Here is a 23,587-nt window from a genome sequence, read left to right on the forward strand (position 1 = left end):
TACTGTAATGGAATCACTCTCATGACAGATACTCCTAGCTCCGTGCTTTCAACAGTCTCTGCTGTTTGACTTTTTTATGAGTGGCAAATTCAACATGTGAAGACCAATTTTTTTCAAAGCAACCCCATGTAGTGCCCCGGTAAACCCATCATGAGTACAGGATGAACACACACTGATCTGTCTCACCTCCTAAAAAACAGCTGATGCTTAATGAGCTTGATTAGTCTGAGCATTGAAAGGCAGAACCTAGTTTTAAAAATATTATCTTCAGTGACTTGCTTGAAGACACTCAATGAATGAGGACCAGCACTGGAAGTGGAGGGTGAGTGCCCCCTGATCAGGTACCACTTACATCCATTCTGTGCAGGAGTTGATGAAGATTTCCATTGGCTGATGCAGTGCACTGAGTGTTTTCTTGCCTCAAGACCAAGTCTGAGATTTGGTTCTGCCAAGCAGCCAGTCATTCAGATACTTAATTCTTCTTTTTGGATAGCCTTAGTTTGCAAATCAAGAGGAAGTCTTGCAGACTAAGTTTCTGGTGAGGCTTCCACCTTTTGCTGACAATTGCCAGCCAGTCTGTGATACCCGGAATAGTTCTCTTCTGCAGAAATGGGGAAGTGCCAATGCTTGCAGGGATTAGCGAGATTAACTCTTCCCCACCCCCCCAATAGTGCAGAATTGTTTGAGTTGGACCATCATTCTGCCTGTCTCAGACAGCTCATCTCCATCCAACTCCGAGCAATGCAGAAGTTTTGCTTGCTGATATGCTCCCATGAGCTTCCCTGTGTTCCCACTCTCTCTCCCCATGAAACCTGCTTCATTCTAGCTCACATGCTGGTTCAGCAAATCTTTTCAACAACCTAATTCTGCAGGCCTTGAAATCAATAGCAAAGCACCTTCTGACCTGTATGAGGAACAATGTCAGTCTTCATTTGGGTTGACATATGTTAATTGCTATTTTGAGATGAACTGAGTCTGCTGGGATGACCTCAGAAGAGTTCAGTCCATCCAGTAGCCTGAACTTCACACGATGGGGCTGTGCAAGCCGTGCTGGGCTGTGCCATTTGCTCTTCCGGATGGGTCACTAGACCAGCCATGTCAGCAACTCTGATACGACTTGTTACAAAACCGGGAAATTTTCCGTGAAAATGAAATCGTGCAGATAACAGCAACTTTTCTGGAGAGTCAATAAAAGTCAAGGCCGGGTCATGGACAGCTTTGCGTCACAGTTCACTTCTACAGTCAACCCAAATCCTCCGACCAAGCCACCAGAAGAGCTGGGCCGGTACTGGGCTTTCTGGCTGGCGTGGGGAGCTCTGCTAGGCGGTGGGGCACAACCCGGTCCATCGCAGGGGTCTCCAGCTGAGCAAGGACCAGGGCAGAGCCGCCAGCCGCGCTCCCTCGGCTCTCCGGCACACGCAGGAGCCTGGCGGGAGGAGGCGCCCAGGGGGAAACGAAACTCGGGCGGCCGCTGCGCTCCGCCCCGGGCCGGGCCATGGCCGCTGCCGTGGACCTCGAGCGGCTTCTGAGCGCCGTGGAGCTGAGCTGTGCCTGCTGCTTGCAGCACTTCACGGAGCCCGTGCGGCTCACGGGCTGCGGCCACAGCTTCTGCCGGGCCTGCATCGTCAGGTACTGCAAGGGGAGGCAGCGCGCCGGCTGCCCGCTCTGCCGGGAGGGCTTCGAGCTGAAGGACCTGCGGCCCAACCGGGAGCTGGCCGCTCTGGTGAACCTCGTCCTGCAGGAGGTACAGGGAGAAGAGTTGGAAACGCGGGATGAACCGGGACCCTCCGGAGATGTGGCCTGCAACGACCGGAGCTCGGCGGGGCGGCGACCTGGGGAGAAGGTACGGCCGGAGGCAGCCCGGGGCTCCTCCCCCGGCACCCCCAGGCACAGCCCGGGGCTTCTCCCCCGGCACCCCCCGGGCCAGCTGTGGCCACGATTCTAAATACTTCACCAGGGTCACGAACATGGGGACGTGGCTAGGACTGAGTGAACTTTATCTTTCTTTTCTCTTCCTCCCCCCGCCTCCCCGGGCATTTCCCATGCCAATATGAGCGTTGTCCCAACAATGTCACGTGTGCTGAGCAGATGGGTTTAGCTAAAGCAGTGTCTGGGGTTCACTGGTGGTGTCCGGTACGTTGAGGACTGCATGGCTGCATTAGAACTGATAGCTCTATGTATTCAGCTGATGTATGATAGTAGTAACTGTTCTTTGTGCTGGGTGTTATTTATTGCACCAACATAGCATTGGAGACTCCTGAAAGGCCACATAACGTTATTTTACAGTGCTACAGCTCCACCCAGCTGAATGGCACAAAATGGGACTGGTTATTACCTAGAGCTCTGCTTAAAAAAAAACCCCAATTTGGAGGAGATGAGAAAAATCTGTTGACCTTCATTATTTTAGCACATATGTATCTAAAAAGTCATCTTCAGCCTCTGCAGTCGAGCAGAGGTGAAGCTCACAATTATATTTGAACATGTAATTGATGAGCATTGCATGTTGACTTCACTGTGACTATTCCCACTCAGAATTGTCTTTCAGACCCCTCCTCAACCAGCCCAGTGCTTAACTAGTGTCAATGATGTAGGGATTTTTATTATCCTGCTGCTTAACCTAGTCACACTTTCTTTGAGGGTTATATAGATAAATGGTCCAATGTCACTTTAAAGGAGGAAGAGATATGGGACATCTCCAAGCAACTAGAAATGACTGCAGAGACCATCCACCTCTTGAGGACAGATCTCAGTAAAACAAAGGTATTACACACTGTACATCATGACCTGCAGTCAGCTTATGTTCCCACTGCCACATGGAGACATGCTCGTCTCCAGTGTAGCCTTCCAGCCCAGAGCAGGAATCTGCCTTTTTGTTTCCTTCTTTTGCTGTCACAACTCTGGTTTTATTGATGAGAATGAACTATGGTACCAGCTGTATAAACTCCTGTCTTAGCTGGCACAAAGGGCACCAGAGTTCTGTGTTGTTGCCTTTTTCTGCCTATCCCAGGAGTAGCCTGAATGTTTCTGGTACTCTTAGATGCAAAATGCAAATCATAAAGAGGGAATATTGATCCTTCTAAATTGTCAAACAAAGACTGCTGGCCATAAAATAGTCAAGATCCTTAACATCCCCAAAAATCTCATTGCAGGTAATGAAAGATAGTGTCAAATGTATTTTATTCCTTTGAATAAAGGTAGCTGTTTCTGTTCTGCGGGGGTCAGTCAAAGACCACGTTAGGTGGGGCAGTAGATTCTCATATTCCACGCATCTTTTCTAACAACACAAAGAACTCCATGTTTTCTGCCTTTCAGGAATATACATCTCAGATCAAAAGCCAGATTACTAAAGATTTCTGTTGCATGAAGGAATATGTTGAAAGACAGGAGAGAAACACACTGAGGTTCATTGAACAAGAGCAAAAAGCAGCTCAACAGAAAATTGAAGAGACTATTCACCAGCTCTGTGTGGAAATGAACAAGCTCACAGACATCAAAACCCAAACGGTAAGTGATGAAATTAAGTGGCAGAATATAAGTAGAAACTCTTAAACTAAATGTCTTGGATAGCTGAACACTTTCAGGTCCCCACTACACTATTCTCACTAGATACCAGTCCACAGATATTGCTGTTACCAGGGAAAGTTTGGAGTGATAAATTCAGAGAGAAAAAGTATTCAAAAAGTCATAGGCTGGGGATGCAATTCAGAACTAGATTTGTTCCAAGGACATTGGTGAGCTGGAGTAAAGTGGGGGCTGCATTGCTTAAATCCAGTCTTGAGTCAAATCTAAGGTTAAGATAAGATCCTTCATTATCTTTTTATTTCCGAGAGTATGTATATACACATATGTATGCAAGTTAAAGAACTCACAAAGTTATTAAGTACTTTCTAACAACTTTCTTGGGGAAAATATGTCAAGGGCTCTTAAAAGAGGCAGTTAAAGCACTTTGAATTCTGCAGAGCGCATTTTGATGTTGAAAACAATTCCAATGATGCAAATTAGCTAGCAGGAGTTTGGAGCGGGGCTTACTGGGTGTGATGGTGCCAGGAGGCAGAAGTGGACTGCCAGGGCCATGGCACAGGAGCCTCCATTGGGATTCACCTCGTGTAACTATGTATTTATTCTGATCCAGAGTCCTGCTAGAGGCAAGGAAGAGAAACGGGCACTTTTAGAGCATGAGTCATCTGTCCTACTTGAGACGCCTACCTGCAAATGAGATCAATCGAGCCTTCAAAAGGCCTGTTTCTTTCCACAGACTATAAAGGCAGACTAAGAGAACAAGCTCACATGTAGATTTCCACAGTTTCTAAATTTAGGCAAATGAGGTTTACCCTTTTGTGGGTATTTCATGCTAGATCTCATATTAATACATTTTAAAACTTTTGGGTTGGGTTCTAGAACAAGAAGAAAGTTTAAAAAGAGAAAGATTGTGTATACATGTATATACTTAAGGAAATTGTAATATATACAAGAAAAAATAATCCCATTCTTAGTTTTCTTGGGGAAAACTATTTTTTTTTATTAATAATAAACTATCCTTTCATATTTTTTGTAAGATTTCAGGTTAGTTCTCTCAGATAACTATCCTACAAAGGAAGCTCTCAATACAGAGAGTAAGATTTTAGAGAGATCACTGCTGGTTTTCCACTCTGGCTTTGTAATACAAACTGATGTTCTAGATGAAATAACTGCTATTGTTTACATCTTCCTCTTGATTCTTTTATGTCATTATTAGAGTAACTTATCTGAGAGACATAGGTACAAAGGCTCACCTTCAACAGTGGATAAAATTACCCTTGATGAGAAACTTAATGTTGTCAAAACTGCTGTAGAAGATCTTAAGAGAAAGTTGGAGATTTTACTTTTGGAGAAGTATGCTCGGCAGTTCCTACCAGGTGAGTTTTCTTTATTTTGAAATCTCTTCTTTCAGAGGGCCTGTATCTAGCAGGGTCCTGCATGTGACCCCCCTCAACTCAGTCCCTTGCATGAGGGTGTTGGACTGCTGTAATTTGACGCTACTTTGACCCCACAGTAAAGATTTGTATGAAAGAACCATTCTTACAAACTGGTAGGTCTGTAACTTTGGAAAACAAACCAAAAACTTCAGCAGAAAGAGGTGTGCATGTGTGTGATTATTATGAAACCCCTTGCAGTTTTGGAGACAGCATGATTACTTTGTACCTCTTTCATGGGAGCGCAAAAGAAAAGAACTGACTGACATGCAGGTCAGTACTGGAGAATGAAATATAATTCATTTAAGTAATTTTTTTCTAACCACAGAGTAATGTAACAGCCAAGTCTTTGCTAAGAGCAGACATAAAATTCCCTTCCACCAAAAGCTGTGTCTAAGCAAAACTTTAGATCTGGTATGGCCTTTGCTGTGGAGCTCTCCTCCTCCAGCACCGTCTCTGCTGTGAAAAGACCACTGAATGTTTCTGAGAGCAATTTAAGGCTGACCTAAAGCCCCACTGCCACCGAGGGGCAATCCTCCCTCCCCTTCCCAACCTTTCCAATACTACCTGTACTGGTTCTCAAAAACCCCAGATACTTAATCATATTTTTATCTTTTATTTATTTTTTATTTTTGATCATTTCAGCAACTGAGTTTACAGCTTTGTTCCACAATCAATCAGTGGGCAGAGCTGTGAGGCAGGAACTTCTAAGGACGGCTTTCATGATGAAGCCAATGTATTATGTAACTATACCAGAAAGTCTCTGCATAGCAGTCTTGTAAATATGCCCCACAATGTCACAGAAAATTAGAAACAGCCCTTAAAGGTGTAGGGCTGAATGTCAGACTTTTTGGTCAGCAAGTAGGGTAAAAAATTGTGCTTATGAAATGCACATGCAGGTAACACAGGAAACCCAATAGTCAGAAAAAAATTAAGAACACCGTAAACACTTTTATGACAGAAACTGGCTTATCTGCATAGGAAGATCCAACCCATCTAACTTTTCTGACTGTTCCATTCTCACCACACTTAGGGCAGCAGCATACATTTTTTGGATAAAAATGTTTGCCTACACATCCTTTGATAATTTATACAATCAAAAAAGCAACTCTGCTTTGTACTTTAACCACTAGCTGCGTTTATTTTATGTATGTTTTCCTTTAGAAGCATAAATACTTCCTATCTACATTTTGAAGAAGTGCCTTAACACTTCAATTTTTTTTATTTAGCACAACCTCCAGACTTATATCAGGAGACAAATGTCTGCTCATTATCTCCAGAGTCTGCAGCTAAAAATCCAGAACCAATGATTTCAAGCCAGTTTTCTCAGTGTAAGTATGCAAGCCAGCATGATTCTCTTCAGTAACAATATTCAAGTGACTATGAGACTGTGGATTTGCTGAAGAAAACTGTACTTACAGACATCAGCACAAGATCTGGCTGTTTACCTGAACATAGAAACACAACAAAGTTACCATGAATTAATCAGTTACTGCAGCCTAATGCAGTACTATACCTGACTGCATATCCAAAATAAAAAGGATAAGAAACGGGTTTCAGGGAAGTATATAAACTGTGTTGTAGCTTGTGCTGGCTGCAGAGTCTGACTTGGTGTATGGGCAGTTACTGCACCTTACTGAGCTTTACTGTGTTCAGCCGTAATGACTCCATTTGTTGTCTGAATTCTGCATAATTTTTACAGAAATATTTTTACAGTCAACACACAGCTGTAGCTTAAAATGCAAAATAAATGTTTTTGCTGATAAAATATGCAAGAATATGTCCCAGTGAACAGATGACTGTGTAAGTCTTATTAAGGTAAGCATCCCATTTATTATTGGCAAAAGGATAATTTTTTTGTAAGATTGTGGTTAGGAATAAGATCCATCCTGTAGGGTGCCAAGTACCTTCACCTTCCCACTGGAGTCTGTCATGGATGTTTACGCACTTGTGCCTGTTAAATGTTACAGTATGCTCAGGATACAATTGTTAGTGTTTGGTTGAGGATTCTTGGGGATTTGGAGAATTGAACTTTGATTATCAGGTTTATTGTATGATCATTGGTTTTCATTTCTGTTCTTGAGTAGGGATGCACATCCACTGATACTTAGGATGCTTGTAAACACTGAGGTGATCTGCCTTCTTGTTGCCTGCAGGTGAGAATATTTTCCTTTCTCTCTTCTAGGGGCAGATGATGTGACTTTTGATCTCACGAGAGTATATGAGCGCTTAGCAATCACAGCCCAGAACAGGAAAGTAATGGTTTCCAGCTACCCAACTGATTATGAACCATCACCCAACAGATTCTGCATCAGCCAAGTGATGTGTTCGCAGAGCTTCTCTACTGGGTGCCACTACTGGGAAGTAATTACCAAGGACAGCGATGGATGGGCTGTTGGAGTTGCTCATGAAATGATTGGTAAAAGGGACAAATTAGGAAGAACAGAGCATTCCTGGTGTGTAGAGTGGCTAGGTCCCAAAAAGCAGCTGTCAGCATGGCATAGGGATCAAGAAACATTATTGCACAAGGATAAACCACTGAAGGTTGGCATTTTCCTGGAGCTACAAAAGAAGACTGTGTCATTTTATTCCATCACTGACAAAGAAATGCTTTTGCATACTTTTGAAATCAATAGCTCAAATCCTCTTTACCCTGCTTTTTGGCTATATAGTCTAGAAAGAAATGGATCTTTAACTATAAATCATACAAACTGGAAATAAAGCCTGTTCAGAAATGTGACAGTTTTGCCTATGACTGCAGAGTTTCTATACAGGCTTCAGTGTTTAGCACAGGAATTTACCAAGGAGTGTATAACTACACAGGCTTTCCTGGAAATCAGCAACTGATACTTTGCTCTGCTTTTCGTCGTGCTGTGCTCTGATCTAGCCATACTTCATTAAAGCAACTCCAGTGTATGCTAAAGGTGGTAACCATCCCTGTGGGAGCAAGGTGGGTTTCCTAAGCAGCTTTAAATAGTTCCAGGATATTCCTAGGAAGGCATGCTCCAAGGAAGCTCTGAGGCTGCAGATAAGTCCTTCATGTGGATCTCATTTTCCTACATTGATCCAAAAAATCACAGAAGAACAGATGATGCCATTACATTCTGTCAAGGGAGCTTTCTTTGGAAAGATCTTATTGAGTAAGGAATGCTTAGAGAGCAAGATTGTTACTGATCTCATGCATGAAAATCTTTCTCTTTAGAGTAGGTCCTAAACTACAGGAAACAGTCTTTGTATTTGAGGACCTGACACTTCAGGGAGGTGTGCCAGAAGAACATCATCTCACTGGCACTCTGTCTTGTTTTAGTCTTGCCCAGGCCAAAGGGTTGTCAGTCCTGGTGCTGGTGTGACCATGGGAATGGTTTTGGAAGCAGATGTTTTCAAATTTGTACCAGCTAATAAATCATGCCATCACTTCATTGCTCTTCTAAAGAGCCAGCAAACAGGACTGTGTCATGGAAAGGACCATCTTTTCTTGCCAGGGAGCTTGAGGAAACAAGAGGTTCTATGAGTTTCCTTGCCAGCATACAGGCAATATTTCTGCTGTTGTTTGTCATGTATTTCTAGCTGTAGGAAGGTCCCTGTTGCCTGTATGGAGTGAAAGGACGAGAGCTGAGATCGCGCAAAACCTACTGACAGCTGAATTTCTGAGAGGACCACCGCTTCATGCAGGCAAACTGAAAACAGAGTTCCCAAGAAGCAAAAGCTTTTTCAGGACGATGATGGCATTCCAGAATGAACAAAATGGGAAGTTTAATGTGAGTAAAGTGTGTGGGATTCAACTAGCTCATTTAGCCAAACAGAGTTCCATGGCTTTTAAAGTCATTGACGGAACTGTTGGTAATTGTCAGTTACTCTCCTTTGCTGTCACTGAACGCTCTTGGACTGAATGCACATTTGTAAGATCCCAGAAGTGTGTCTGTCAGCTTCTACAAGACTGGGGGGTAGCTCTCTCTCAGCGTAATGCCACTGCCTCTTGTTAGGACCGAGGTCTCCTTTCCTGGTCTGTCTGGAAAAAGTAAGTGACAGCATGATGAACTCACTGGCCACCTCCAATTTTCCACATACAAGTAGCGCCGTACTGCCCAGAAGCATTAATTTGTTATGGTTTGATCATAAATTACCACACAATTTGAGAGGCAGCACGTTCTCTCGCTTCTGATGTATTCCTGTGCGTCGGACGCACTCGCTGGGCTGTAGCACCACTGCAGCCAGCACCGCTGCATTAGAGTGCATGAAATCTAAATCCTGGCTCCGTCATGGCAGAACACGGAGTCCCCGTGCCGGGGCAGCCCGGAGCGGCACTCCCCCTCGGAGGGCCACGGCCGCCCGCGGGATTTCCCGCCCGCGCTCTGAGGGACGGCGGCGCAAATCGCCTCAGGGCGGCGCGCGGCCCTCAGCCCTCGCGCAGCCGCACGCAGGCGCGCGGGCCGCCACTACCTGGGCTGTCCCTCGCGAGCCGCCGTAGGCTGCCCGCTTCGCGGCGGGGGGGGGGTCGCGGCGTGAGGGGATTCCAGGCCTCAGCGGCTCCGTTTCCCCCGCGAGCCCGATGTGAGCCGCCCCGCGCCGGGGCCAGGCAGCGGGGCCATGAAGAAGGACGTGAGGATCCTGCTGGTGGGAGAACGTGAGTGCGGGAGGGGCCGGGCCGGCCCCGGGGCAGGGCGGGGGCTGAGGCTGTGGGGCAGGGCGGGGGCCGCCGGGGTGAGGGAGAGCTGCTGTCGCCATGCCGCCGGCTGTCAGATCGCCCTGGTGCTGCGGGACGGGGGGGTCCCTCATCTCTCTCCGGGTTCCTTCGCCTTGGGGCGGTGAGCCCGGCCCAGGGCGCCCGCGAGAGGAGGGGAGCCCCGGCCCTGTGTGCCTGGCAGAGGTCGGCGTTGGGTGCTCCGTGACCGCGCCGGGCTTGGTTACAGCGGCGGGAGGGACGCGCCGGCGGGCCCGGCAGCCTGTGAGTGCGGTCGGCCGGGAGCTCCCTCTTCCCGCGTCCCTTCGCTGGATACCGAGCTCGCAGCAGGGAAGTCAGTTTGTGGAGTTGGTCTGCTTCTTGGATGTCCCTGGAGATGAAACTGGGATGAAATTCTTGCCCTGTGTTTAGCCACGTCCTGTTTAAACCTTTTTTTCCTTTTTTTTTTTTTTTTTTTTTTTTTTGTGGAAACCAGACTTAAATCTTTCCTATTTACTGAGTTTGGAAATCAGTGGCCAGATGTGCTCCAGGTGGTTATCAGTCGGGTGTTGTGGATTTGTGGCTAAGACAGGGCCAGGGAGTCCAGATCCCTGCTTCTGCCATTAAGTTACTATATGACCTTGAGTAAACAGCATGTACTTACATGCATTGCAAAGTTACAGAGGGTCTGTTTTTTCATATGTTCCTAAAATTATGTCCATAAGTTCACACTTAAGTACTCAAATAAGTGGTTAGGCTTTCAAAGATACAGTTTCTTACTGATGTAAATAGCAAGAAGGAGGTTCTGTTTTGTTAGTTTGTAAAGTGTGCTTAAGTTCCTCTGAAGAAAAGAATACAAAGTAATTACCAAGTGTTATTAGTAAAATTACTTAATTATACTGAGAATGTAGTACTACTAACAAAGCTTTTCTGAGAATTGAGTCCCTCATATATATTTATAGTACAGTTTATATAGTTATTTTATAGTGCAGGTTGGCTCGGTCTGTACTGCCTAGAAAGATCCTCTATGACTTTAGAGAGGAATCTTCAGGGAGATGGTACTGTGCAGAAGAAGTTAACTTATTAAGCTTGTATTTGACTAGTTTTACAAGACTCCGTTTATTTAGAAATGTATTTGCGCATTTGAATACACAGTTGAATTCCTCTTTGGAATACATACCTAATTTATCTTACTTTCTTTAGTAATGGTGTGTTCTGAATGGCTCTATACAGTGGTTTACGTACAGGTGTAACAGGTGCTTTGGTTTAGCAATTAGGTTCACAATGTCTTCAACTGAAAATTTCAAAGATACAGGCCTCTTAAATATAGCAACATATAGTATGTGACGCACATCAGAGATTGTGAGCATCTTTATATTTTTGTTGGAATTGTAACGAACAGAAGGGAGAAATTTGTTTTACAAATCGGTAAAACTTGTCACTTATACTGTTAGTTCTCTATTGCATACATGTCTTTTATATCTATTAGTCTGAAACCACAAGTTAGTTTAGACCCTGTAATACTTCTAGATGAGAGCAGACTCTGAAATATCATGTGAAGACCTTTTGTTTTAAGCCTGTTCTGATACACAGCTTTTTTTCATCCCCAGTGGTCCATGTTTTAGATTTGAGGTTGTTTTAGTCCTAGTATCCATGGTGCAAACATAAATTTTTAATAGCCAGTAATTTTCAGAATGTGTTCAGCATGTTGTTTTATGCAGCATGACCTAAAAGACATATATAGGAGGAAAAAGATGTTAATTATCACAAAGTGCTGTGCTGTTTTCTTCATCCTAGTCGGGCGATATTATTTAGGCTGCTATTTCTAAGACTATAAACAATTGTAAAGGCAAATGGTTGGCCTAGATTCAAGCGAAGTAAATGAAATCTCTACACTTGAACCTATGGATTTTCATTTAAAAAACAACTCTAGAACACTTGGAAGTGTATTGGAAGCTTATGAATACTGAGTATTTTTACTAACCGGCAGTCTGTAATCTTCTATTTTCAGTCATATAAAATTAATGAAATGAGTTTCTATATCTGCAAAGCCAACATGTTGTGTCACTCTTTCAAATTAAAGCTGACTTAGATGCAAAATACGCTGCACTATTTTCAGTAATTATTTAATAACTTGCCTATCAGGAAAGTACTTATCTATGGAAGTAGGAGGGCTTTTAAAGTTTGTTTGATTCTGTCAATGTGAAACTTAAGATGTAGGCTGTGCAGGAGGACACCTGGCAGTATAAATTACGTTTTTAGCTCATATGAGTATCTTTGATGAAAACACAACCACATTTCTGTTAAGAAACGTGCATCTTACGGCTGTCCAGCTGATACCACTGGGGAAGAATTTACAGCTGTTCTCCCGAAGGAAAACAAAAGTCTTCCTCCCCAGGATAACTTTTTTTTTCTTTTCATAATTTTGTAATAAGTACTCTTTAACTTACCATGACGAAGAGAAGCTTTTATTTCTGGATGTCAGAAGGCCCTTTGTTACTATACCAAAAATAGACTTGGATAAGTGGAATGTACTTTGACTAGATCATCAGTTCAGTAATACCATTTTCTGCACAAAACCAGTTGTACAATTTCATCTCTTCTTCTTCTTCTTCCCGTATTCAGAGTTATATACAATTAAATAGACAAGTGTAAATGCAGCGATATCAGCAAAACAACTTCTGTCAATTGGTGATGTTTTATACTGTTTTCACTAGGAACAGTGGTACAGGCTCAGACTGATTGCGAGCAACATCTTGGTTGATAAAACATGCATGCTAGTGAAGATGCTGTACGTCCAGGATGAAATCTGTTTTTTGCTTGAAACTGAGGGCTGTCAGAAATACACAATCCTAGATAATATTTGAATCTGAACATTTTGGTTTTTAAGAAATGTCAAAAACAAAGCAGTAGTAGTCCTTCAAGATTATCAAAGGAACAGGAAGTTGACAGATGAAGGTTTTTGGAGAGAGGGGAACCCTGAGAAAAGTTACCAACTCTTCATTTTAAATGGCCACATTAAAAATGCTCAAAACCAAGAAATCCAACTGTGATATCAGAAGTCTGAACTTTGCAGGTAAACTGGGTCATTTATTTGGTCAAATAGAGTTGAATGTTGAAGTGGAGATTATATTATTCTTCTTGGCTTAAGAAAACTGTGACTTTAGAAGGGTTGGTGGTTTGCTTTTTTTTCACTTTTTATGGGAGACAGCTCATTTGTATCAAGTTTATATTCTTGCACTTTCAAAGTAGTCAAGCTAGATCGTGGAGACTTTGTCCGTTCATGGTAGAGCCATGTCGTCTTGTCCAGCTCTTATGCTTGGTAGTTCAGGACTGAAGCACAGTCATCTTATCAAGAATACTATAAAAATAGTTAACTGCTAAATTTCTTTCTTTGTATTTTCTTTGTTTCTATTTATTAAGTTTTATTAATGCATTTCTAGTTTGTTTTGAATTTTTGTTTGTTCGCTCAAGTGTTCTGTAGTAAGGTTAAAACCTGCCAATTCTTTTGTGTAAGACAGCAGGATTTGATTCCCTTCTGGATGAAATGCAGAAGTATGAAACGGATCCTAAGGTTTTACAATAAAAGAATTATGAGAGAATTGCTGTCATCCATATTTAGTATGTTTAAACAACAGATAAAAAGCCTTTAACATGGTCAGTTGGAAAATGTTTTTTAAATACTTCCCATTTTAAGATGGGATGCAACTACTGAGTGTAACAAAGCCATGTTATCTAATCTCTGTTTTTAATGCTTTTGCAGCCAGAGTTGGGAAGACATCGCTAATTATGTCTCTTGTCAGTGAAGAATTTCCAGAAGAGGTAGAGCATCCTTATTTGTTTTCTAAGTTTTTATATCTATCCTGTTGTATAATTTTTTTCAAAGACTAAGTTAATAGGCTCTGCTTTAAAATAATGTTTCCTATTTAGAAAAAAAATAAAGTCTAAAACTGCAATGATGACTTCTGAAAGAGTGAGGTAGATTAGTTTAGATATATCTCTGTGTGAAGATTAGGAATTTAAATTTTATCTAAGTTCCTTTGTTTTTCACATGGTCGATTAAACTAATTTTTTGATATCTGAGAAATGCTAGGTTTTTTAAGCAGTTGAAACTGGTCATAACTGGCAGCATATTTCAACATCAGAGACTCATAAATGGGAAGGTGCTGAAAGAGGCAAGACCCTCCAATTTTTTTTTCAAGTGTTGTATTTAAAGAACAAGTAGATTGCAAAATGAACGAGGAATTAAAAAGTCACATCGTATAACTTGGCCATTTTTTGTAACTGAGGCATTGCCTTTACTTCTATTTTTGAAGAATGTTTTACTGACTCTTCTGAAGTAAAAAAAAAAGCTGAAAACTCTGCCTTCTTCCAACATGAAAGTAAAGCAACTTCTACACTTCATTCCTTTAAAAGCAACGCATAGTTCTTTATACCATGAAAAGAACTGCAGCTGCTGCAAATAGTTAAGCTTTTTACATATAAACATGAATGTTTATTTCTTCTGATCACAAGTCTTAAAATAGACATCATGTGCTCGTCTTTGAATCTACACTGCGCTGTGTTCAATGCAAATCAGTAGGTTACCACAGTTCATGATTCAAGATTAGGTTGTTAACATAATTGAATTTAGTTCCCAACCTTGCAGGTATCAGTTTCTGTTTGTTCTTAAACTGCTCGGGGACCCATTCCTTTGGCAGGTTGTTTGTTGATGTATTTAATGAATTGTAGGCCTCTTCACTTCTCAGCTTCTTCCTGCAATATAATCTAGAATATTTCTCTAAATGCTTGTTCAGAGAAAAAGTATCATTTACGTATGACACAAAATCTGCCTGAAATTGCAGAAATAACTTTCAAAAAAATACTGCATCCTATATAAACTGCTGACAGAGTGATGTACAATTCCTGCAAGTAGGTTGTGCAGATCAGACCTATATGGGTGTGTGTGACAGACATTTCAGACTTCAAAATAGTGTTTAATATACTGGGCATTATCAGTAATCATTCTTGATGAAGGTATAAGTAGAGCCTGAAGCTTTACGAAGAGCCATTCTTCTGGTGATTGGCTTTTCTTTTTTCCTTTTTTTTACTAAAAGAAAGCAAAAGTATCATGAAATTTCAGTGCCAGCAGGTAAAAGGCAATAAAGAGCTGTGCAGGAAGTTTTCATTAAAATCAGGTTTAAGTTGATTCTTCCTGAATATGGATTAGTGTTCTTTGGAAAAAATGGCTAGCGATGATAGCTAGTTTACAGTATTTTGCAGAACATACTTTTTATTGGTATCATGCTTTGCTTTGCAGGCTTTTCTGAACTTGATGTTTAGCACTCTGTCAGAAGCAGGGAAGTTGTCAGGTTATGATTATGTAAAAATCGAGACTTGTATTTTGTCTGTCATACTTGTTTGCCTTATCTTGAATATTTTTTTTTTTAACAACTCGTGCACTGTTCGCAGGAGTAGTTCTTATACTGATTTCAGTGGGAGTAGGATCAAGATATCTTGTGCAAAAATTAAAACATTTAAACATAGGTTAAATAATATTCAATTTGTCACTAATGGCATGCTAACTCTGATGTTACTCTCCTGCTAAAGAATGTGTAGCCTCTGATGTAATTGGTTGAACTTGGTAACTCCCCAAATTTTAGACCTTTTATTTATCTTTAAAGTAAATTGCAATTCAGGTTTTGTTTATAGTTTTCACTATTATAGCAGTTCTGTATAGGTGGTTGGATATAGCGGATTTGAGTTCTATAGATGCATCCTTTGAATCCCTTAACACATTGCTTTCTTGCAAAGCATCCAGGAAGTTCCTTATTCAGTAAGTAGACTAATAAAGGCAGAAAGTAGCAGTGACTTTCAGAACATTGCAAAAAACCCAAAAACCCAAAAGTACTTGAACTACTAGTAAGTTGTTCTATTTAAAGCTGACTAATTGGCAGCTGTATTATAGTATATGGCTTTTTTTGACCATCTGGATTTTCTGGATTATCTTTAAAGGCTTTTTCTTGCTGTTTCTTTACAACCCAAGGTTCCACCACGAGCTGAAGAAATCACCATTCCAGCTGATGTCACCCCTGAAAGAGTGCCAACCCACATAGTGGATTATTCAGGTAAGGATTACACGGTACCATTATTGTTTGATTTGGTACGGACTGTTTATCTAACTCAGTGGCCTCTTTAACAGCCATACAGGTATGGGACCAAAGCTACATGTAGGAAAAGGCTAGATTAAAGTAGAAACTCCTGGAATAAAACTAATTCAGATGATGATGGCTGGTCCTGCTAATTCAAAGCCTAACATTAACTACTGTTGGTACTTCTATGAAAGGCAATTGTAGCAATATTCCAGTGAAGTTAGTGTTCTTTGTGTGACAGACATATTTACAGGTTCAGACAAAAGTGGGTACTTTCATGGAATTCAAAACTATTTTTTCTTTCTTCCAGTGAAGAATTTACTGAGATTCAGGAGACTTTACATACCTTATATTCTGTGTTTTTCTGAATTTTTAAGTTGGACAACTTATCCTTTTGTGTCAGTTTCATATTTTGTATTTTTCTTTTTTGATACATTCTCATCTGCTTGACCTTACTGAATAGAAAAATAGGCTCAGTATCAAGGTTCATATGTTATTGTAAACATATATGCAACTGTTGCACAGCTGGAAAAACCCTTCCACCATTTATAATGGAGGCCAAGAATTAGGCCATGTTAGCAGATACCATCCTGTCTTCTCTCTCCCACCACTGCTGAAGAAATATCTGGTGTGTTTACTTATTTGGAACAAATAAATAATGTGTATTATTTCTGTTGGACTTGAGCTTTTGGGGGTTTTTTGAGCTTTTCATTCTATTGGATTAAATGTTTCATAGATTTGGTTAACAGAAGCTTGGTCTCACAAAAAAAAAAATCATTGATGCTGCAGTAAAATTAACGTATGCCATATTCTGTTGTAAAAATTTACGTTATAGAACAATGTTGCTACTTATTATCCCAGGAAGGGGATGCTGATAAATGTAGAGGGATACAAACTATGACTCATTCCAGAGAGAACCTGTCTACAAACATAATTATTCCTCTTTAAGATAGCTGCTAAAAAACTTGTGTACAACAGACTGTTTCTGTCTTGCAAGTTAATGGATCAATTTCATTATTGTTACAGCAGAAGCACTCTTCAGTGCATTTTATGAAAAGATGTTTAAATAACAAGGCTGTCTGGCAAGCATTGTGAAATACCCTAATTCGGTTTCATAGGTTTTTCAGTTTTCTTTGCAAAAATGTTTAGTATTAATGAATGGCTTATTCTGTTGAATGCAGAAGCAGAGCAAAGTGATGAACAGCTTTACCATGAAATATCACAGGTAAGTGTACTTCAGTGTTTCCTAGAAAATAGTTTCGGCTTTTGGAGAAATCTTTCCTTTTAAATTCTCTGCATTAGATGGGCTTCAGTTTGGATTGAAGAAAAAACCCCTCTCTTGCTTGTTCTTGCCTGGCATTTCTTTTTGTTTTGTGCCCTGTGCTATAGTAAACTTTCATCTATTTAAGAAGAGTAGGTACCACCACTGTGTTGGTAAATTGAGCTTAAGCTTTGTCCTTCCAAGTGAGAGGACAGAACCTAAATATCTGTTAATCAGTAGGCCAAGGGATTGACAGTTTTTGTAAAGTAATCCTACCCTGGAAAGATCCATCTCGATTCTTTCTGTCATGTTGTACTATGCACTTATGAATAGCATGGGATTCTTGGTAGTTTTATAATTTCTTCTGTTTCCTATTTTCAGTTCTTTCTGAGCACCTTTGCAAATCTTCTGTACAGTCTGTCATGGTGTTACGTTCCATTTCTGGCATTTGGTTTGGTACTTGAGTGGAGGCTGCAAATTATGATTCTTCAGTTTAGATTTCTTGGTAGCATAGGTCTCTCTGCAGGCATAAGCTGTGAATGTCACACTGCAAGACAGGCTTTTTGGTACTTCTCAACATATAAAATTTTTGGCTTATGCTGCTGTTCATGCTACAAATAGCTTACAAAAGTCAGGGACACAGTTTTTTGCCTAATGGTAGAACTGTTCTTACTCTGATGTTGTTATGTGTGGTTCTTAATTGTCTCTGTTGCTCTAGAGACTCTAAACGGTGGGAACTCCATGCCTTTCCTTTTCTTTCATTTTAGGCAAATGTGATTTGTATAGTATATGCTGTTAACAACAAGAATTCTATTGATAAGGTATGGTAACACATTTTATCCAGTTATTGCTTGAGATGTAACTTGCGCACTGTTAATTGTTGGCAGGCTGAACAGTATTAGACATTTAAAATGCATAAGGTGGTGTTTGAGATCAAGTTGTTAAGAGAACGTACAGATGTATTATTGCTTCTGGTCCATTTCAACATCTGAGTTTTCAGTCATTTCAGTTATCTGAGAAGGTTTCTCATTAATCAGCTCCAGCTTTTATTTATTTCCTTCTTTGTGGGTAAATGTGTGCCTTCTTGGGAAAGAAGCAGCAGCAGTTGTAGTTGAACTTGTGCACAGTTCAGCCATTAAATTTGAAAATGTATTTTTCATGTTTGTTTTTAATCCCACTTTAGGTAACAAGTCGGTGGATTCCTCTCATCAATGAAAGGACAGACAAAGATAGCAGGTGCATAAGTAAAGATGAGAAGTGTGAATTAGGCTGCACATCGATGGGTGTCAATGGACAGTGTTGAGGATGTTAATTGTTTAAGAAAAATCAAATTCTAAACCTAAAGTTTATGTAAGAAGTCCCAAGCAACAAGAGATTTAAAGTATGTAGGTCTGTTACATATGCCAGCAATGCTATTTATTTTGAATTTCATGGGCAGCTTTTACCAGGTGTGTTTATATTTGTTATGGTATAACTGGTTTTGGCTACATGGTCTGTATAGCTTTTTTACTGAGACTGATTTTGTGTAATAACAATATGATTAGTTACTTGTATATTTAACTGTGTGGTTTTTGTAGTATCAGCAAGTACATTTCTGTCTAAGAGTATATCAAAACAATTTACTTAAAACTGCTATAATTTAGTTTTGTCTGTTGGCTGCCAGTGATATTTAATTACATCACAAAAATAATATAATGATTTCTGGTGGGAGGTGTAATGCTAAATTAAGATAGATCTTTTATCCCTCTGTCTTTAAAGGTCTTAACCTTTTTTTGTTTTCAGGCTGCCTCTTATATTAGTTGGAAACAAGTCTGATCTAGTGGAATATAGCAGTATGGAAACTATCCTTCCCATTATGAATCAATATACAGAGATAGAAACATGTGTAGAGGTATGCAAGATTTTCTGAAGTTAGAATGAGTAACAAAAAATACATTCTTGCCAAGCATGTATGGCAACTTTTTAACAGAAAAGGTGATTTTTTTTGTCCAAAATATTTCAAATATAAGTTATTATCATGGTAAGTTTATATGTTAGTTTTCTTTAGAGAAGATTACACTACTGTATAATCAAATGTTACTTTCAAATTCTTCTAATGTATAGAGCCTACTCACACCCTTTCTTTAGCAAGTGTTTTAATATTAAGCCAGACAGATGTCTGCAAAGTATTAAAAATGGAATTAATATCTATGGATATGCCTCTTTTTTTTTTTTTTTTTTTTTTCTTCAAAGTAGATACAACTTTTTGATTTCCATTCTTGGTATGACAGCAACCTGTAGTGAGACTTCCTTTATCACTTACTGAACAGGTACAGGGGCTAGATGTCTTTTTTCTAAACCAGCACTGTACCCACAAGAGGGGGCTAGATCTTTAAAAGTTTGATGTTTGCTTAAATTTCAGAAGAAATCACCAAATAGTCAAGAAACTACCTAATCAATATAAGGATTTCTCTTTCAGTGTTCAGCCAAAAACTTGAAGAATATATCTGAGCTATTTTATTATGCACAGAAAGCTGTTCTACATCCTACAGGTCCTCTTTATTGCCCCGAGGAGAAAGAGGTATTTATACATAGATTCTAAGATCAAATAATAGGGGAGGGGAGTTAATCACTTTCCTGTTCTTTCCTTTTCAGTGGATTTTTACGTTTCTTAGTGTGTTCTGTTACCACCACCCTACCCTCAAATGTCAAGCATTAGGTTCCAGAACCATGGTGGTTGTTTTGTGTTGCTCTAATCCAATCTGTCTTTCCTCTTCATTCAAAGCAATGAAGACAGCTTTTTGTTGCCCATGTGAACTGCTAAGTAAAATGAGAAGCTTTGGGAATGGCTTTAAGCCAGATGTAATGTGAACAAAATCATGTGTTCAATTCAGTTCTCCTTTATACATACATTTCAGAGTAACTCCATTTATTTCAGGGAAAATGCTCCAGACTTGGCCTGATTTAAGGGAAAGAACTTTTCTGATCATATTGTGAGACTTTGGCAAAAGGGATAAGAAACAAGTGATGTGGCTTGTATTTAAGTATCCCAGGTAGTTAGCTGAGCATATTATGAAGGAGAGTGGGTTTTTTTTAAAAAAACATTAATTTCATGGGAAAATACAAATAAAATCTTTAAACGTAACCCCCATGTAGTATTGGGCAGTAGGAAAGTTGCTTCAATCATAAATATTTGTTAAGTAGAGATCCAGAGAATAACCCTGTTTTGATTTCTTCCATCAGAATCATCTTTATGAGTTAGTAATGTTGTGATAAAATTGTTGTGCTGAAATCTTTTTGGTTTTCCAAAACCAATCTCTATGCAATCTGTGTGACTTCTATGAAGAGAAGAGTCCATCATCACTGTAGTTGTTGGGAGAGAATTACCAGTGTCTCTTTTCCTTCACTCGGAAGGTATCCTAGCAATTCTTTTGTCATAGAGATAGTCCATATGATCAATGCTTTGCCTGGTAGATTAATGAGCCCTGTGAAGATTTTCAGTATTTGATGTTTGAAGCCTTCTGAAGCCATAGTTGAAATGGTGCATAGAGATAGCGTGCTTGTTTAGAAAGAGTTGACTGTAGCTCTAGAGCCGTTTATTTTTGCAACAAACTGGGATTGCAGGGCCACTTTTTTTTTTCCCTACCAAAAAATGTTGGGGGGAAAAAAAAAATTCAGTTGCTTTTTTAAAGCTTTCTGTAGCAATAAGACTGAACTTACAGAACTGATTTTTTTTTTTTTAATAGCTTAAGTAATGCCACCTTCCACTTGTGAAGAACTTGAGGCTCTTCTAATAATTGAATAGAAAGTCATTTAATGTGGAATAATTGCTTTAAAGTTATGGATATAAATTTGCTAGATCAGGATTTTGTTTCCTCTTGCTTTTTGTTTTTGTATATTTGTGTATGAATGTCTCTGTTCTAAAAATGTAAAATGAAGGCTAGTATTTGTTTTAATGTGATTGAGCTGCCTCATGTCATTCAGTGTAATATTTTTATATTCAAGCCTAGAAAGATGCTGAACTTTCTTTTATTCCTTAGATGAAACCTGCCTGTATTAAAGCACTCACTCGCATTTTCAGAATTTCTGATCAGGATAATGATGGTACTCTCAATGATGCAGAGCTCAACTTCTTTCAGGTAACTCTTGCTTATCTTTTCACCATGTTTAATAGTTGAACTATAATTCTAGGAAAAAGAAGTGATTGTTTTTGAAGGAACTGTAGTAAGGTGAATTGAAAGGGAACTGGGTCTAAATATTGAAAGTCTCAAGTGCAGCATAAAAGAGTAGATCCATAAAAACAGAAATGGTATTAATTTTATTTCTAACCATTGTTCAAGTTTTAGTTCAAGAGCAAAATAAAAAAAACCCAAACTATTTACATGTAGAAGCCCCAATACTTGTATTTTAAAATAAAATAAAGTTTGTACACCTTTATTTCCACTAAGAATTTGGATTGTCCTTTACTGGCTTATCAGAACGTTTAAGGCTGCATTTCATACAGGACATGCTGTTTGTCCAGCTTAGTAGCCAGTGGTCCTAACGTGGTCTTTTTGGTTTTTGTTAGAGAATTTGTTTTAATACACCACTGGCACCTCAAGCTTTGGAAGATGTAAAGAATGTAGTCAGGAAAAACCTAAGTGATGGAGTTGCAGATAATGGATTAACATTAAAAGGTAAGCCTTATTTAACTCTTAAAAGATGTGTCTTTATACAGTTGATAATCATTCTTACACAAATAAGCTAGTCTTTTGGAATATGATCTCTGTCTTGATTCTTTTAGAGTAGAAGATCTGGGTGTAGTGGCAGTATGATATCAAAGGATGATTAAAATGGGGAATAACGGGGTGAATAAGGTCTGTCTTCTCGTTACAGAGCTTGGAATCTAAATAAGTAAACTGATTCAAAAGAGATTGTCTCCTAGATAAATCTGCATCTTGTCTCTAGGCTCCCTGCCTGCAACACTTGTCAGCAAGGTGTGGCGTCTGTCAACATTTTAACAGCTACGTTGTACAGACTTGCTCAGAGCATATGGCAGAAGTGGAAGAAGAAAAATTTTTTTCTTTCTGAGCATCAGTGTAACTGCTTTGGTTGTGGAGCTTACATAGGACTCATGAGAAATTGTAGAGAGTGGCATTGCCTTACTAAACAGAGAAATCTCAGTGTTCATTAAGCCCTAGAAAGCGCTAAACAAAAATCCTGCCCAGTTATTTTGGTACAGGAAAACTAAAGGCAGTCTTCATGAGACTACTCTGCAGGCTTCTTGCTAAGGCTTACTGTTTTGGATTGTTGAAAATATTGTCTTTATTTTCATACAGCTAAGTTCTTAAGAAAGAACTTAAGAAAGAACTGAAAGAAGCAAACAACAGAGAACCAAGTGGGTTGTTTTAAGGAAAATTCTTTGAAGGACACTTTTACAAATAACATGATTTCTGAACCCTCAGTCTGTGTAGATAATCTGTAATGTCACCCAGGAAGTTTAAAATCTCTGAATGTGTATTTCAAGCTTTTTTGTTTTCAGTGTGATTCTATTAAAAAAACTTGTAGCAGATAAAACATTTCAGGGCCCTAAGATGTCGTCGTTTGATTTTTAGGTTTTCTTTTTCTACATACACTTTTCATTCAGCGAGGAAGACATGAAACAACTTGGACTGTTTTACGTCGTTTTGGATATGATGATGACTTAGAGCTTACGCCAGAGTACCTGTTTCCTCCGTATGTATCACTTATTTTAGCTTTTTTAATTTACTTTCAATTTATGCTGCCTCCTGCTTTAGAAGGAGGAAAGGGTTATTGTAGTGTGTTTATTTAACACATTGTTATATCAAGTATCTCCCTTACTTTATGACCTACCAGTCAAAAAATTGCGAAGGAAGAACTGTCTCTTGTGCCAAACCATGTACTGCTGTCTCTCTGTATAAGAAAGATGACAAGAAGAGACTCTTAACACAAAACTGGAACACGAGTCTGAGCAGCTGCTTATTGTATGTGGCAATGACTTAGAAAAGGCTTGTCAGTATTTTCATAGCACTTGAGATCCTTTGTAAATGCCCAAGTGAAAAAGTTAAGAGACCTACCAACTCTCTCTTCAAAAATGTAACTGCATAATTTTCTGTTAAACCACAAAAACCCCCCACAAAACCAACCAAAAAACCCCCCAAAACCCCTGATTACTTTATATCTATATATCATGTAATATAAAGACACTCCTAATAAAAAGTATGTGCTTTGATCTCTTTAAAGATAAATTACTAAAACTAAATGCAAAGGTCAAATACTAAATGTTGTAATACATAAAGTCTGTATTTTGAGTTTTAATTTTCTATATTTCATAAACACACTTAACACTTCTTGTATTTGTTTTGTTTTCAATAAACAGGCTAAAAATTCCTCCAGACTGCACAACGGAATTAAATCATCATGCATACTTGTTTCTTCAAAGTATTTTTGATAAACATGATTTGGTAAGCTTTTAATTTGAGTGTGTGTCCCCTTATACTTAAGAGCCTTAGTTTGCTAGCAGTTTTGCTAGCAAAAAGTGTGGTTATGTCATTTCATTCAGAAACTGGCTCTGGCTTAAGCTATACGGTCAAAACTAGCCTGC

At 39.6% G+C, this 23,587-nt stretch overlaps 2 protein-coding genes across 7 annotated transcripts in view; both read left to right on the top strand.

Annotated features, from left to right (window-relative positions):
- The first annotated feature begins 102 nt into the window (after window positions 1-102).
- Window positions 103-7,692, top strand: RNF135 (ring finger protein 135). The gene is made up of 6 exons (XM_074847614.1): window positions 103-1,843; window positions 2,674-2,760; window positions 3,313-3,504; window positions 4,736-4,895; window positions 6,182-6,283; window positions 7,138-7,692. The coding sequence occupies exons 1-6, from the start codon at window positions 1,496-1,498 to the stop codon at window positions 7,671-7,673; spliced, it is 1,425 nt and encodes a 474-aa protein (XP_074703715.1). The 5' UTR covers window positions 103-1,495; the 3' UTR covers window positions 7,674-7,692.
- Window positions 7,693-7,767: 75 nt separating this feature from the next.
- RHOT1 (ras homolog family member T1) overlaps window positions 7,768-23,587 on the top strand; it is a 28,994-nt gene continuing 13,174 nt past the window's right edge. For 2 of the 6 annotated variants that reach the window (XM_074847607.1, XM_074847609.1), the window contains exons 1-12: window positions 9,371-9,576; window positions 13,376-13,434; window positions 15,638-15,719; window positions 16,925-16,968; window positions 17,772-17,825; window positions 18,188-18,240; window positions 18,787-18,895; window positions 19,463-19,564; window positions 21,024-21,122; window positions 21,551-21,659; window positions 22,578-22,698; window positions 23,363-23,447. In XM_074847607.1, the coding sequence (XP_074703708.1) occupies window positions 9,540-9,576; window positions 13,376-13,434; window positions 15,638-15,719; window positions 16,925-16,968; window positions 17,772-17,825; window positions 18,188-18,240; window positions 18,787-18,895; window positions 19,463-19,564; window positions 21,024-21,122; window positions 21,551-21,659; window positions 22,578-22,698; window positions 23,363-23,447 (954 nt within the window). In that variant the 5' untranslated portion in view covers window positions 9,371-9,539. Of the gene's footprint in view, window positions 7,903-8,519; window positions 8,711-9,370; window positions 9,577-13,375; window positions 13,435-15,637; window positions 15,720-16,924; window positions 16,969-17,771; window positions 17,826-18,187; window positions 18,241-18,306; window positions 18,386-18,786; window positions 18,896-19,462; window positions 19,565-21,023; window positions 21,123-21,550; window positions 21,660-22,577; window positions 22,699-23,362; window positions 23,448-23,587 lie in introns of those variants that run through there. The other 4 variants (XM_074847611.1, XM_074847612.1, XM_074847610.1 and 1 more) reach the window with 3 other exon arrangements.

This window comes from Strix aluco, chromosome 21 (assembly GCF_031877795.1).
Source record: "Strix aluco isolate bStrAlu1 chromosome 21, bStrAlu1.hap1, whole genome shotgun sequence".
Taxonomy (NCBI): Eukaryota; Metazoa; Chordata; class Aves; order Strigiformes; family Strigidae; genus Strix; species Strix aluco.